General features: G+C 39.8%; 1 protein-coding gene across 2 annotated transcripts in view; it reads left to right on the top strand.

Annotated features, from left to right (window-relative positions):
- Nucleotides 1-17,022, top strand: part of HEYL (hes related family bHLH transcription factor with YRPW motif like) — a 36,063-nt gene that overhangs the window by 9,625 nt on the left and 9,416 nt on the right. For both annotated transcript variants that reach the window (XM_074217622.1, XM_074217621.1), the window contains 2 exons: nt 7,762-7,828; nt 13,991-14,074. In XM_074217622.1, the coding sequence (XP_074073723.1) occupies nt 7,802-7,828; nt 13,991-14,074 (111 nt within the window). In that variant the 5' untranslated portion in view covers nt 7,762-7,801. The remainder of the gene's footprint in view (nt 1-7,761; nt 7,829-13,990; nt 14,075-17,022) is intronic.

Raw genomic sequence — 17,022 nt, 5'->3', positions numbered from 1 at the left:
TTAGAATGTTAAAACTAGAAAGAATCTCAGATCACAGAATATCCAAACTGAAAGAGGCCTTAAAACACAACATAGAATGTTAGAATTGAATAACTTACAAAGAATAACAGAATTTGACGAGGCCTAACAGAACATAGAATGTTAGAGTTGGAAAGGACTTTAGAACATGCAATGTCAGAACTGAGAGAGTCTTTAGAATAGGATAGAATGTTAGAGTTGGAAGGAACCTTAGAACATAGAATGTCAGAGTTGATGAACCTAAGAATATAGTTTATTAGGAAAAGCCTCAGAACAGAACACAGAACATCAGAATTGAAAGGAATCTGAGACTAGAACAAAATGTTAGAGTTGAAAGGAACCTTCAAACATAGAATGTCAGAACTGAAGAACCTAAAAATATAGACTATCAGGAAAAGTCTCAGAACATAATACAGAATGTCAGAGTTGAAAGGGATCTGAGAATAGAGCAGAATGTTAGAACTGGAAGGAACCTTAGAACATAGAATGTCAAAGATGAAGAAACAGAATATAAACTATTTAGAAAAACCTCAAAAATAGGACACAGAATGTTAGAGTTGAAAGGAATTTGAAAACAGAATAGAATGTCAGAACTGGGAAGGAACATAGAATGGCAGAGCCAGGAGGATCCTTAGAACAACAATGTCAGAGATGGAGGGCCTTTAGAACATAGAACATCAGGGCTGGGACGAACCCATCCAGATGCCCAAGGATCATCCAGGAAACACTCAAGTATTGTCTCCAGCCAATTAATTGGATGATATTCATTCTGTAATTTTCTAACTTAAGAAAATATCAGGGGTGGCTAGGTTGCACAGTGGATAGAGCACCAGACCTGGAGTCAGGAATATCTCAGTTCAAATCCAGCTTCAAACATTTAATAATTACTTAGCTGTGTGGCCTTGGGCAAGCCACTTAACCCCATCGCATTGCAAAAAAAATTTAAAAAAAAGAAAATGCCATTTGAATATTTGAATAATAGGTAACATTTCTATGCTGCTTTTTCTGGTTCACAAAATTTTGCATAGCCCATCTCATTTGTGCCTCACTATAGCCCTGGATAGGAGGCATTCTGGCCATCATCTCACCATCTTGCAAATGAGGAGGCTGAGGCTGAGATGAGGTGACTTGTTCAGAGCTGGGAGCAAATTTTCTGGACAGGATATGAATCCTGACCTTGTGGATTACAAGTCCAGTGTTCTGTACATGCAAGACAAAATGTCAACTTCTTTCTATCGGAGAGGAACCAAGAGATGTTTTCTAAGACTAACAGTACTGTCTTTTTTAATGTGGGCAAAGGGGGTAGTGGCAGCTTCATCACATTCCATAATGTTAGGTCATCATTTCCCCATTACCTGTGCTGAATATGGCAGACAGATTCTTCTGGATTGTTAGCATTTGACATTGGAAAGCAGAATAAGACAGAAGAGAAAGAAGAGGAGGAGACAGACTCATCTTTCCATCTTTTTTTGTTTCATTTAATAAGTTCATTTTTTAGTTATTGCTTAGATTCAAATTCTGTGCAAATCTTAAAGCACTATTTGATAATAGCTAATATTTTATATAGCAGACGACTTTAAATATATTAACCTTTTGATCCTCACCACAACCCTATAAAGTAGTTAATATTCTCCCCATTTTATGATGAGGAAATTGAGGCAGACAAAAATTAAGTGGCTTATCCAGGATCATACAGTCAGTAAGTGTGTGAGGCTGGTTTTGAACTCAGGTCTTCCTTGATTCCAGGTCCAGTCACATGGCTTGTTTAAATGGCAGTCCTTACTACTCTACCACAATACTACTACTACTACTACTACTACTACTACTACTACTACTACTACTACTACTACTACTACTACTACACTACTACTACTACTACTACTACTACTACTAATTTCACTACAACTGCCACTACTACTTATGAGCTTTATAACCATAAGAAAGTGATTTCCTTTCCCGGGCCTCAGTTTCATTCAGTAATAGACTATTTGAATTGGAAGATAAGCCAGGCTCTCCTATTCCAACTTCTGGCAACTATCTGTCTAACCTCTGCTTGAATACCTCCAGAGACAAGGAACTCATTATCTATTATCCTTCTTGTATAGTTCTAATGGTAAAATTTAAGAGGTTGGTCATTAGTAAATATAATTGATAAAATTAAGGAATTTATAAACCCCAGATCAAGTGTTCTTAACATGGGACCTATGATCTTTTAAAAAATATAGATATTGTTAACTGTTTCAAAATAATTGTTTTTCTTCTTACTTCAATTTTTGCTTTTAAAAACATTATTCTGAGAAGAGTCACAAGTTTCAAAGCTCACCCATAAAGTCTATGGCACAAGGAAGGTAGAGAACCACTAATATAGGTGATGTCTTGAGTTTCTTCCTGATTTAAATCTTATGAACATTTACAGTCTCAGAGACTGAAAAAAACTAATGAACTCAGAGAAACAGTCACAAAGAGAGTCAAGAAATCTGGGTTTGAGTCTCAGCTTTGCTACCTCCTTGCTGTGTGATTGTGACCAGTCATTGCTCCTTTGGAAACCTCAGTTTCCTCTTGAACAAAACTGAGATAATTATATATGTCCTCCTTTCTCACAGGCTAGATGTGAGAAAAGTACTTTGGAAACTATAAAGGATGATTAAGATCTTAGCAATTATCATCATTATCATTGTTGTCATTGAGAGATTGGAATTTGTAAGGGACTGTTTTATAGAGGATGAAACTGAGATTTGGGGCAATTAGTTTACATAAACCCTGTGAATCTCCATTTCCTCTGTAGGATTATAGATTTATAACTAGAATGAAACTTGAGAGGTTGTTTAGTTCTTTTTACAGGCCAAAAAAATGGAAGTTTAGGGATGCTAAGGCGGGGGTAGGGGGAGCAAACAAGTAAGGAAAGAAGAGAAAAGGAAGAAAGGAAGGAGAGAGAAAAAAGAAAAAGAGGAGAGGAAACTGAAGCTCTAGAGAATTAAAAAAAACTTGCTGGGGGGGGCTAGGTGGCACAGTGGATAGAGCATTGGCCCTGGAGTCAGGAGTAACTGAGTTCAAATCCAGCCTCAGACACTTAATAATTACCTAGCTGTGTGGCCTTGGGCAAGCCACTTAACCCCATTGCCTTGCAAAAAAAAAAAAAATTAAAAAAAATTAAAAAAACTTTCCCACATCTACATAGTAAGTTAGTAGCCAGGCTATGCCATCTAAGACTCTGACATTCCTCACTCCCAGACCAGAAGTACTCTTCCTTACCATACCGCCTTGCCCTCTTTCTTTGCCCACAAGATGAAAGTGGCAGGTCTCTAACCTCATCTGCTATTTCCTGGACATCTCGGAGCCCAGACCTGCCTTTCCAGGGAGTGGAGAAAGGGGCATTCCCCAGGGACCTTCCTACCTGCACCAGAGAATTTTGTCAATAAGGTGGCTAAATGTTTTCATCATCATTGCCTAAGATTTGTCAGAGGGAAAGGGAAAGAGAAGTCTTGAACTAGAAAAAATCTTCCTTCATTTATGTCAGGGATGAGAAATTTATGTGTCTGGGCACGATGAGGGTGCAAAGGCCATTCCATGGACTACCAATTCTTCTGAACCATGATGAGAACATTGTTTTTATAGACTTCTAGAGTATAAGTTTTTGAACTTGTTTTAAATATGTATGTATATGTATTATTATATACATATCTATAATTCAATAGAATTGGTTTCCCTTGTTATCATTTTTATTTTATTTTATGTGTTTAAAAACATTATTCTTAGAAAAAATCCATGGGCTTTGCTGGGGGACACACACCAAAGATTAAGAATTCCTGTTCTTGGGGCAGCTAGGTGGCGTAGTGGATAAAGCACCGGCCTTGGAGTCAGGAGCACCTGGGTTCAAATCCGGTCTCAGACACTTAATAATTACCTAGCTGTGTGGCCTTGGGCAAGCCACTTAACCCCATTTGCCTTCCAAAAAAAAAAAAAAGAATTCCTGTTCTTGAAATGAGGTGACTTGCTCAGATGGGTCAATGAATAGAGCACCAGTCAGGAGTATCTGAGTTCAAATCTAACCTCAAACCCTTAGTAATTGCCTAGCTGTGTGACCTGGGTCAAGTCACTTAACCCCATTGCCTTAAATAAAAAAATAAATTTAAAAAAAATAAAAGAAAACAGAATTCCTGTTCTTAAGCAACTTCACCTAGGTCACTTTTGTCTTGGTATCTTCAACACCTAGTCTAGTACCTGCCACGTCATTTGTTATTTAGTTGTTTTTCAGTCATATCTGATTCTTTTTTTTTTTTTTTTAGGTTTTTGCAAGGCAAACGGGGTTAAGTGGCTTGCCTAAGGCCACACAGCTAGGTAATTATTAAGTGTCTGAGACCGGATTTGAACTCAGGTACTCCTGACTCAGGGCCGGTGCTTTATCTACTACACCACCTAGCCACCCCCATATCTGATTCTTTATGACCTCATTTAGTGTTTGCTTGACAAAGAATTGGAGTGGTTTGCCATTTCTTTCTCTAGCTCATTTTACAGAAGAGGAAACTGAGTTAAATGAATTACTCAGGGTCACCTAGCTAATATGTAGGTGAGGTCAGATTTGAACTCAGGAAGATGAGTCTTCTTGACTCCAGAGCTAGCTCTCTATCAACTATGCCACCTAACTGCTATGTAACAGATGTTTACAAAGTGCTTGCTGGTTGATCATAGTACATCCCTTCCCCTGATACCCTCCTCTGAAGTCTCAGTCTGGGAAGCACAGGAGGGAACCCTGCAGTCCCAAAGACTTGGCCAGTGATGCACAGGCTCTGTTAGGTTCTTCCGAGGCTTTGACAGAGGACTGGGTAAATTACCTAGCTGCTGGTATACTTGTCATAAGAAATACCTGGGTTCAAGTTTTACCCTGGATACATATTGGCTATGGAATCCTGAATTAGTACTTAAACTAAATCTCAGTTTTTTTCATCTATAAAATGACGATAATAACAGCACCCACCCAAGAAGAGTTATTGTGAAGACCAAATAAGGTAATGTATGTGAAGAGTTTGGCAATCCTGAAAGCAGTCTAGGGATCAGAGCTACTAGCATGTAAGATTTCAAGAATAAATACAAATAAAACAAACACATTTGAGGAACCTACTGAATGAGCCACCTACTGTGCTTGGCTTGCCCTGTTGTTCACATCTGTTGCTCCACATCTGTAGGGGCTAAGACAGAGGAACAGTTAAAATTATGATAGCCCAGTAATACCTCTGAACAGGTCCAAGTTCTCCCTCTGGCTCTCGGGGTGCCAGGTGGGTGTTGCCCAGAACAGGAAGGAGAAAGAAGATTATGTTCGATCAATAAATCAATCATTGATCAGGCACAGGATAGTCATTTGTCATACCACACCAAAAGGGACTGGAGATACAAGTACAAAGATGAAACTATTCCTCCTTGGCTGAGGAGCTTCCATTGTAACAGGGGCTATGGAGCTAAAGGAACTTGAAGCCTGAATCTCAGAGAAGTGAGGGTTATGGCAAAAATCCCAGAAGCTCAGAATTAGAAGGGACTTTTGAAGACATTTAGGCCAAATCCATATGTGATGCAGCAGACCCCTTCTCTGTCTTGGTCCTTTGGGCTGAGGCTTGCAGAGGGCCCAGGTCATTGCTGCAATGCATAAATATTTTTCTCAGCTTCTCTAAAGCCATCTCTTTCATCTTTTCTTCCTGCACATTTGCATTTCATTACTACCTCTCTTTTCTCAGGTCTAGGCTCTCAGACATACTCTGCATTAAGAAAAAAGAACACACACACACACACACACACACACATACACACAGAGTCCACCATGTATGATATCCAGGGTATAAGAAAATGGGATTTGCAATTACATCTCTTTCATCCCTAATTTACCCATTTCCCTCCCACTCCTGATTATAAAAACCCAAAGCTCTTTGCCAGTCAGTTTTTTGATCTCCTCAACTGATCTCCTCAGACATTTATAGCTGACAATCTCTGTAACTAAGTTTTCTCATTTGTCAAATGGGAATCATGGTAGCCCTGACCTCACAGGATTTATGTGAAACTTCACAGAGATAATATACATAAAATGCTTTGGAAAGTTTAAAGAGTTCTGGAAATATCAGTTAACATTATTCTTATTAGCTTAATAGCTGTGATAATTCCCCATTTCAATTATGTTTCAAAGGTTCCCTATAGAAGCCAGGCACTATTTGCATCTCTATTTTATAGATGAATTATGGATTTTAGAGAGGACTCTAAGGCTCAGGGAGAAGGGATCTTCTGATGTCCTTTCCATGTTTCTAAATTTTCTCTCTGTAATAATAATCAGAAAAGGGATTCTGATAACAGCTTCAATTTATTTTGTGTTGTCTGACTTCCATGAACCATTCCTTACCACAACCCTGGTAGTGTGAGTATTATTATCTCCATCTTTCAGATAAGGAAACTGAGGCCCAGAGAGAGAGAGAGAGAAGTGACTTGCTTAAGATCACATAGAAAACAATGGAGTCAGGTCTTTAGACTCTAAGACTAAGCTTTCTTCAGTATCACAGAGCTTATTTTCCCTTCATTTTCTTTTGTTCTTAAGTACAGAAATATTTAAAAATTTTAATTTTCTTAATAAACAAATATCTATTTTCTCTCCCTCCCACCTCTCCACCATCTTTAAAAAAAATAAAAAAGAAAATCCTTATAACAAATATATGTAATCAAGTAAAACGAATTCACACATTGCCTTTTTTCAAAAATATGTTTCTAGGGGTGGCTAGGTGGCACAGTGGATAGAGCACCAGCCCTGGAGTCAGGAGTACCTCAGTTCAAATCCCACCTCAGACACTTAATAATTACCTAGCTGTGTGGCCTTGGGCAAGCCACTTAATCCCATTGTCTTGCAAAAAAAAAACTAAAAAAAAAAAGAAAAAAAGAAATATGTTTCTCATTATACATTTCTAGGCCATCACCTCTCTGCCAGTAAGTGGGTGGTATTCTTCATCATCAAAATCACCATTGGAGCTAGAGTTCTTAAAGTCTTTCAAAGTTGTTTATTGTTATAATGCTATTTTTATTATATAAATTGTTCTGCTGGTTTCGCTCACTTCAGTCTGCACCATTTCATAAATACTTTCTCAGGTTTCTCTGAAGCCATCTCTTTCATCTTTTCTTCCAGTACAATTGCATTCCATTCCTACCTCTCTTTTCTCAGGCTCAGATGCCAAGAAGCCCTAGGCTCTCAGTCAGAGCTCTGGATTAAATGTTTGCGTGTGTGTGTGTATGTGTGTGTGTGTGTGTGTGTGTGTGTGTGTGTGTGTGTAAATATACACAAAACTCCTCTCCCTGCCCCCTTTCAGCTACTGCCATCATCAGACAGATTCTAAAGGCCCAGGGCCTGAGGGCATCTGTCAAAAATCACATGGCATTCTTTGTGAAGTAGACAATGAACTGCCCATTCTAGGGCTTTTCACTTTTGAAATATAACTCAGAGGACTGGTGGGAGGACTTGCTGGAGAAGAAATATGTCAGATCAGAGGTTGCAGAGATCTGATGAGCTGGCCAGGGAGAAGAGGAGGGGGAGGTCAGGGAGTCAACTGAGGTTCTCAGATAACTGTGACCTCCTCTTTGAAGGGATTCCACTAAACTGGGAGAAATAATGAGAACCACTTACAGCCGGGCCCTCCCTTCTAATGAGCCTATGCAGTGCCATAAGCTAGCAGTGCTCCAAATGAAAAGTCGGTGGTATTAACCTGTCTCTTCTTCTTTCAGCCAAATCTCTGGGGCTCACTCTCCCAGCACCACTTCACAGATGCAAGCCAGGAAAAAAAGGCGAGGGGTGAGTGATACTTGCTGCAACCCTTGATTCCTCAGAAAGCCCTAAAGAGCTCATTACCTGGCTAATGGTGTGTGTGTGTGTGTGTGTGTGTGGCACTGCCAAGTTCTTAGTCAAAGGAGATGACAGGGGAAGGGGCTTTAACTGGAGGAAATGGAGAGATTTACCTTGGGGCTTTTGCCTATATCCCTAGAGAAGATAAGATGTTTGAGAGCAAGGACTATTTAATTTTTGTCTTTGTTGGGTATACAGTAAGTGCTTAATAAAAGCTTCTTAATTGTTTTATTAATTACCTAAAAATTCTTTTATATCAGTGACCTTGGACTTCTGACACAGACATATCAGACTGAATAGGAAAGGGCTCAGAGGGTTACAGGATCCCTAGCATACAGTAGGTGTTTAATAGATACTTATTGATTGATTGAATCATAGGATTTAGAGCTAGATGAGGAGGAGGAGGAGGATGATGATGATGATAATTGACATCTGACATTTGCAAGGCACTTCACATCATTCATTTACTCTCCTCCTTTTCCAATATGCATACTTTAACACCCTAGTCTCATGGGCCAGATGAAATCATTAATTCACTTAGCCTGAGCCTTGGTTTCTCTTTCTATAAAATGAGGATAATATCTGATGGTGGGGGTCTTAGGCCTAAGTGTACTTTTGTTGTTATTCAGTCATTTTAATTGTGTTTGATTCTTCATGACTCCATCTAGGGTTTTCTTGGCAAAGACACTGGAATAGTTTGCCATTTTCTTCTCCAGGTCATTTTGGAGATGAAGAACTGAGTCAAACTAGTGACTTAGCCTGGGGTCACACCACTCATAAGTGTCTGTGCCCAGATTTGAACTCAGGAAGATGAGTTTTCCAACTCCAGACTGGTGTTCTGTGTGCTTTGGCATCACCCAGCTGCCCAAAGTATACAAATGTACCCTAAAGGAAAAGGAGACACCAGAATGGTTTGGATAAACTATGAACCAATTTTCTGATGGAGTAGCATGTGACCAGAAAACAGGGTCATTATATACTGGTCTCACCCAGGACACAGTTCAGACATGTCCTTCTAATTTGTAAAAATCTGCTTGAGGATCTGGGCTCTATATGATTCTGTCTGCTCCCTATAGAAAGCTTTAAAGAAGAAGAGAGGTTGGGGCTCTTTACAGAGTTATTGTCATCAACTTTGGCCCATCTGTCTCACAGCTCTGCTGTCTCTGCTCCAACATTTTAGTTACCATGACAACATTTTAGTTACCATGACAATGACCAGGTCCTAGGCATCCTGACCTCAACCTCATCTTCTGATAAGAATAGGAAGTAGATCTGTGATTTCAGTGTGATAAAGAAAAAAAATATATTAATGGTATCTCTGTGATTTGTGCTTAAGCAATTTTATTGAATTGAACATTAATTTATAGACAGGCTGTTTTTATCCTAGAAATAGATATTCAAGACAGCATGGTCCCCTGTACTTTCAGACATAGCCATACTCCAAAATAAATTGAAGTAACATATAAAGGAATCTTGAACATAATATGTTAAAATACAGTTAGAGATAAATATTCCAGGACTGTCTAGTAAGATAATAAGCATTTGTTATGCACCTACTACTAAGGACCAAACACTGTACTAAGTTCTGGATACAAAGGAAGGAAAAAACAAAAAAATCAGTGTCTTCTCTCAAGGAACACACAGTCTAATGGAGGAGAACTACATATTTAAAAAAAACCTGTTTAGTTATTTGCAGTCATGTCTGATTCTTCATGACCCCATCTGGAGTCACCTCCTTCTCCATTTCATTTTATAGTTGGGGAAACTGAGGCAAATAGTTATGTGACTTGCCCAGGGTCACACATGTAATAAGTGTCTGGGACCAGATTTTAACTCAGAAAGAGAACTCTTCCTGATTCCAGGCCCAGTACTCTATCCGCTGTACCACTTAACTGGCTAAACACAATAGAGGTGGAGGAAGGAGGGGAAGGGGGAGAATCCCATCAGAGGAAAGGAACTAATATTAAGGACGGACTTCATGCAGAAGGTAGGACATTAGCTGAGACTAAGAAGGAAGCCAAGGCAGCCAGCAGGTTTCCTTCCTGAACCACACACCCCCAAGGGAGTTCCCACTCTGATCAATAGCTTAACCTCTGGCCAAGGCTTCGGTCACTTTAATGGGTGGAGAGGGCATGAGCTAGACAAATAAGTTGATTATCACTCTTATTTCATTTCAAAGGAAGGCCTTAGCTTTTGTTCTCTTTCCTAAAGGGAAAAAAGTCTGTAAAAGCTTTCCGGTTCAAGAAATATCTTTCTTAAGAAATTAAAGTGAGGGGTGGCTAGGTGGCGCAGTGGATAAAGCACCAGCCCTGGAGTCAGGAGTACCTGGGTTCAAATCTGGTCTCAGACACTTAATAACCTAGCTGTGTGGCCTTGGGCAAGCCACTTAATCCCGGTTGTCCTGCAAAAACCTAAAAAAAAAAAAAATTAAAGTGGGATTTAAAAAAATATGAGTCTACAAATAGTATAGAAAATTTCCAAGTGAGGACACTCTCTCCACCATTGCAAGTTACTACCTTCTCTGTAGTTTGGAGAGTTGCTTGGAATACTGAGCAGTTAGGGGACTTGCCCAGGGTCACATAATCATCATGTGTCAGAGACTAGATTTGAACCCAGGGCTTCCTGACTTCAAGGCTTGTTCTCTATACTGCCCCCTCTTATCTTCTGATTCTTAGAATAATAATACTGTATTTCATGTGATGACCTTAGAGTTTATAAGGCATTTTCACATATGTATAAATATATATATATAAATAAAAATGCTTTAAAACATATATATTTTATATGTTTACATATCATATACAATGCATCCACATTATATATGCTGATACATATTCATTTGATACTCCCAACAACCTAGGAAAGATATAGGCAGTTATTAATCCATACAGTAGGGCAACCTGAGCTTCAACTCAATTAAGTGATTGGTTCAAGATCACAATATCGGATAAATGGAGGAGCTGAGATGAGATCTTCTGATGGATGTAGTACTAAGCATTATTATAGTTGTCATCATTTGTAGATTTCTGACTTGCAAAGTGCTTTGCATATGGGTATACATTTGGTTCTTGTGTCACATGATCCTTCATGGCCCCAGATCCAGAGGGTGGTCTCAATGGGCTGTGTTGATCCCTTCCCTCTCCTTTAACTCCTTCTTCACAGTTGGTAATCTTGCTAGCTTTAAGGCAGGGAGGTGGTACCATGGACAGAGAGGTCCAGCACAATTTACTAACTGTGTGACCCTGAATAAGTCACTTATTACTGTCTACCTCCGTTTTCTCATACATAAAATGGAAATAATAATAATAACAACATCTACCTTTCCAGACTGTTATGAGGATAAAATGAGATAATGTTTATAAAGTGCTTTGCGAACCTTGTTTGCTTTGTTATTGAGTGGTTCAGTCATATCTGACTCTTTGTGACATCCTTTGGGGTTTTCTTGGCAGAGATGCGGTTAGGAGTGATTTGTCATTTCCTTCTCCAAGCTCATTTTATAGATGAGGAAATTGAGGCAAACAGGGTGAAGTGACTTGCCCAGGGTCACACAACTAATGCCCAAGACCAGATTTGAACTCAGGGAAGATGAGTCTTTCCTGATTCTGGGTGTGGTACTCTCTACACTATGGGGTCACCTAGCTGTCCCTGCAAACCTTAAAGTGCTATACAAATATTCTTTATTATTATTATTGCTGATGACAGTGTATCCCAATACAATTGCTAATGGTATTCCAACCATCTTTCCTTCTAACTTGCAGCAATAGTTTAATAGTAAAGTAGCTCTGACCCAGGTCAGAGACCTGGGTTCTACCATTCACTGATCAGCTGTGAGACCTTAGTGACTGACTCTCTGAGCTGCCCTATTTGTATATTGAACATGTAATCCCTAAAACCAAGGAGAAGTAATAATCCACAATATCAGGTCTTCACCTCTAACTCAGACCCATCCTCAGGAAAAATTTCTGAATGTGAGGGACATTGCTTTCCTGGACCCTACAACCCAGATTCATCACAGAGCAATTCCTTAGTAGGACAATATGCAACTGATCTCAAGACCACTTGCCACATTAATCAGAGAACCTATGGGACTGGCCTGCTGATTTCTCTTTCCAAGAGGGAAAGAAAGTCAGTAGTTGGGTAGACAAAGGAAAGTTGGGGACTCAGACTCCCTGGCAACTCCCTGGCTTCTGCTGCTCCATCAAGTTAAATGACCTGATGTGTCACATGTCCCAGCAGGGGTCCTCCCGATTCACCTGCTTTAATACATTATCTGCAGGCAGCCTATAAAGGAACCAGAACACCATGGTTCCTCCATTCACCACTGACCACCATGTTGGACTAGTACCTATCTGGGCAGTTTGAGTGTATTCCCTCCACTCTGACTTAAACAGTCATTCTTGGGGCTGTTGTGAGGATTTTCTTAGCTCATGAATCTGAAAGGCATTTTGTAAATTGATAAGGATCATTATTTCTATTATTTCTCTCATCTTCACTCTTCTTCCACCTCCTTCCCATTCCTGCTGCCTGCTGGGGCTTCTCATATTCAGGGAAAAATCTATAGGTTAGGGGAGGATTGTCTAACTAGATATCAGAATCCTTGGGCTTTATGGCCCCACCCCATGTCCTCATCCTGGAAACATGTTGCCAGCTTTGTATTTGACCTTGATCACTTCTATTCCATTCTACAATATTATTATTATTTTTTTAGGTTTTTGCAAGGCAACGGGGTTAAGTGGCTTGCCCAAGGCCACACAGCTAGGTCATTATTAAGTGTCTGAGGCTAGATTTGAACCCAGGTACTCCTGACTCCAGGGCCAGTGCTTTATCCACTGCATCACCTAGCCGCCCCTTCTACATTGTTTTTCAAAAAAGCCAAAGTCTCCCACTGCATCCAGGGTCATCTCCAGTTATCCTGATCTATAGCTTGCTACTAGACCCAGATGGTATTGGAAAAGAAAGTGAAAGACTGGTGACTGTGCACAGCCCAGCCTCACTTAAAACCTGTGTATGTCATGACATCATCTTCCTAATATCATGATTCTCTTAGAGAATGAAGGACAAGCAACAACATTAAACACCCTCTCTGGGCAAAACACTGTGATCAGTCCTGAGAAAAACCCAAGTCTTCAGCAAATTCACTTATTATTAGAGAAATTGAAACAAACACAGATAAAATTAATATATGGCATTACATGGCAAATGCATTAGAGATGTATAATCTGTGAAGGAAGAAATTATGGATAGAGGGTAGAGATAAAAGGTTTCATGGAGGAGGTGATGGGTATTTGATTTGGACTCTAAAAGTAGGGTGCAATATAATACATGAAGAAAGGGAAGTGAACATTCCATTCAGGAGATAATCTGAGCAAAACTACAGAGGAAGGGGAATATAGTACCTTTTTCAGGGGGCAAAAAGGAGTCCAGTTTGGCTGAGAATTAGCAGGTGATGAAGGGGTGGGAAGGCTTTCCAGGCATGAGGATAAGCAAACGTATGAAGGTGGGAGAGAACAATGCATGTTTGGGGACAGAAGTGAGACTATTTCGGCTGTAATATAGAATGCATAAAGAAGAGTGGAAGAAAAATAGAATAAATGGGAGTGGGGAGGAATGAATGAAGGGAAATACAATCAGCAATTGCAACTGTGGGAAACAATATGGAAGCAATTTCTCCAAAGGACTTATGATAAAGAATGTGATCCACCCCAGAAATAGGGCTGATGGTATTTGAACACAGACTGAAGTATAATTTTTTCTTTTTTTCACTTTATTTTTCTTGTGGTTTTTCTCTTTTTGTGGGGGAAGGGGGGATTACATTTATTTTTACAACAAGACTTTTAATAATGTGTAAATAAATTTTAAAATGTATTTAAATTTTTTTAATTAAAAAAACTGCTTTTAAAATAGGAAAAAAAAGAAAAGTAGTAGAGGACAAAATTGGTTGGTCCCAGCTTATTTAAATTCTTGTCCAAAGAATTTGAATTTTACTTAGAGTTGGTATGAGTAAGGTTCTTTGAGATCCCATAGATGAGAAATTCTACCTGATGAACGAGCTGGGGAGGGCAGCTTGGAGCAGGAGTTGTTCTGTGTCTGATGTGGTTGTCTCTCCACTAGATCATTGAGAAAAGGCGAAGGGATCGCATCAACAGTAGTTTGTCTGAGCTTCGTCGTCTGGTCCCTACAGCCTTTGAGAAGCAGGTAAGAAAGCTGTCCCTGGAGGATGGAGGGTTGGGTGTCTACTGGAGGGAGTGTGGGAGAAGAGGCATCTTCTGGTTTCTCATTGAGACAGAAGAGCACTATGTTGTTTTCTGGGGTCAAAGAGGAGTCCAGTTTGGTGGATTTCTCCTGTGTGAATGTCCATTCAGGCTGGACCCTTTTCATAATTCAAATGCTGGGAAGTTTACTGGAGAGGGTGATGGAGAAGGTGCTATCTTCATTTTCTTCCTGACCAATCATCCAGTGAGTAGCACTTATTTCTGTTCTGGTCTGAAATTCTGAGGGTCTTGCCCTCCCAGGACGCTTTGTGAAGGCAAACTAGATCATCTCTTGCCTCAATTCTTACTTAACCTTTAATTATTGAACAGGCATTGCTTTGGATAATCTGTGACCTGGGAAAGACCTTAGTTTGAAAAGGCCAAGGTCTCCCACTACAGCCAGGGTCATCTCCAGGTGTCTTGACATATGTCTTGCCACTGGACTCCAATGACCCTGGAGGAGAGACTGGACCTGATGACTGCACACAGCCCTGTCCCACTTAAACCCAATTCACTTCCAAGCTATCACCCTCCTGGTGTCATTGGTCCTCTTTGAGAACAGAGTATGAAAATCAAACTAATCTCCCTCCTTTTAGTCTCAGTCCTCCTGCCCAGGCTTCCAGATTAACCTTCCTAAAGCATGTCATTTCCCTACTGAAAAGTCTTCAAAGACTTCTAATGTCCTGGGCAAAATTTAGACAACTGAGCCTCAGTTTCCTTATCTTTTAAGGTAGGGAAATAGTTTTGCCCCCTACAACATGGTGGTTTTAATAAAGTTTGAGTTGGAAGTCACACAGCCAAGAGTTCAAAATCCTTCTGCCACATTCCCCCAAAGTAGCTATCCATCCAGTGTTTGAATCATTCCAGTGAGGAGGAACACCTTACCTCCCCAGGTAATCCATTGATTTGTTGGACAGCTCCGAGGTTAAATGGAGTCTAAATTTGTCTCTGTGTCTCTTTATAACTTTCACCCACTGCTCCTAGTTTTACCCTTGGGGGCTAAGCAGAATAAAGTCAATCTCTCTTCCACACTTCTTGGGACATTCGAATTTATCTTATTTCCCTGCCCTGCTTCCCCTCATTTCTTAAGCTATCCCAACCTTCTTCCTTCAAATTATTGACCTTCATTTGGCATGATTCTGATTTACCCTACTTTGAATACACTTCCCTTGTTGGTAGGCCTTACTAAAATATGGTCCCAGAAGGGAAGAGGACAGAACATTTCAAACTTGGTCTGACTAGAGCAAAGGATGATGGAATTCTGACCTTGTCTCCAGTAACATAGCTAAGATTGGGTTACGTTTCTTGGCTGCCTTAATGACTTCCTATCAAGGCTGAAGTCCACAAGTCTCCCCAGGTCCTTTCTGAATGAAATACTTTCTATGTATGTCTCCCCTGTCTCCTATTGTGGAATTTGGTGTTTTGACAATTAAGTGCAGGACTTTGGCTTTGTGTTCATTATCCTATTAGCATTTTGTCTTTTTAAATTTGCTTCTTATTATAATTTGTTGGCACCTTTGGGGACCTGATTAAATCATCCAGTTTTGTGTTACCTGCAGATTTGGTAAGTGTGACACATAAGCCAGTTTAATGGCTTATAATTAATTGTTTAGTCATTTTCAATCATATCTGATTCTTTATGGCTCCATTTGGGATTTTCTTGGCAAAGAGTAGTTTGCCATTTCCTTCTCCAGGAGATGAAGGTAAACATAGGTTAAATAATTAGCCCAGGGTCACACAGCTATTAAGTGTCTGCCCCTGTTTTTGAACTCATGGTCTTCCTAACTCTAGACCCAGCACACTATCCACTGAGCCACCTCTCTCATTAGATAACAGTAATACTTAGTAGGCCCTATATGAATTCTTATTTTTTCAGCTTCCACTTCCACATACACTTTTTTTTTGGGGGGGGCAAGTCAGTACCTAAAATTACACAACTAAATAAGCATTGTGTCAGCGCACCACCCAGCTGCCCCTCACATACACTTTTAAATCCCTTTCATCTCTCATGTTCTGCCAAATCCTGGGTCAGCATCTGCCCTCTTTGTTCCAACTCATATGCAGAACAAAAAGATATTGGAGGAAGTCACTGCTCTGCTCACTGGATCCACTACAGACTGATGTGAACTCATCTCAGCCAGACCCTCACTGATGCAAGACAATGCTCCTATGCCCTCCCTAATTGATTTTCAATTGTACTTCCCAGGATGGCAATTCTAAATCTTCCCCTCCATCCTCAGACTCCCTACACCATCTCAATTCCTGCCCCTACCAACTGAGGTCCTTGCCTTATTTTTTTAAAAGAAAGATTTTATTTATTATTTTGAATTTTACAATTTTCCCCCTAATCTCACTTCCCTCCCCCCTCCCACAGAAGGCAGTCTATTAGCCTTTACATTGTTTCCATGGTATGCATTTATGCATTGATCTAAGTTCAATGTAATGGGAGATAAATCATATCCTTAAGGAAGAAACATAAAGTAAAAGAGATAGCAAGATCAGACAATAAGATATCAGTTTTTTTTTTTTTCTAAATTAAAGGGAATAGTCTTTGGTCTTTGTTCAAACTCTACAATTCTTTCTCTGTATACAGATGGTATTCTCCATGGCAGATACCCCAAATTGTCCCTGGTTGTTGCACTGATGGAATGAGCAAATCCATTAAGATTGATCATCACCCCCATGTTGCTGTTAGGATGTATAATGTTCTGATTCTGCTTATCTTGCTCAGCATCAGTTCATGAAAATCCCTCCAGGCTTCCCTGAATTCCCTTCCCTCCTAGTTTCTAATAGAGCAATAGTGTTCCATGAGATACATATAACACAGTTCGCTAAGCCATTCCCCAATTGATGGACATTCACTTAATTTCCAATTCTTTGCCACCACAAACA

Source organism: Macrotis lagotis, chromosome 1, assembly GCF_037893015.1.
Source record: "Macrotis lagotis isolate mMagLag1 chromosome 1, bilby.v1.9.chrom.fasta, whole genome shotgun sequence".
Classification (NCBI taxonomy): domain Eukaryota; kingdom Metazoa; phylum Chordata; class Mammalia; order Peramelemorphia; family Peramelidae; genus Macrotis; species Macrotis lagotis.
This window is presented reverse-complemented; position numbering and strand designations above follow the sequence as displayed.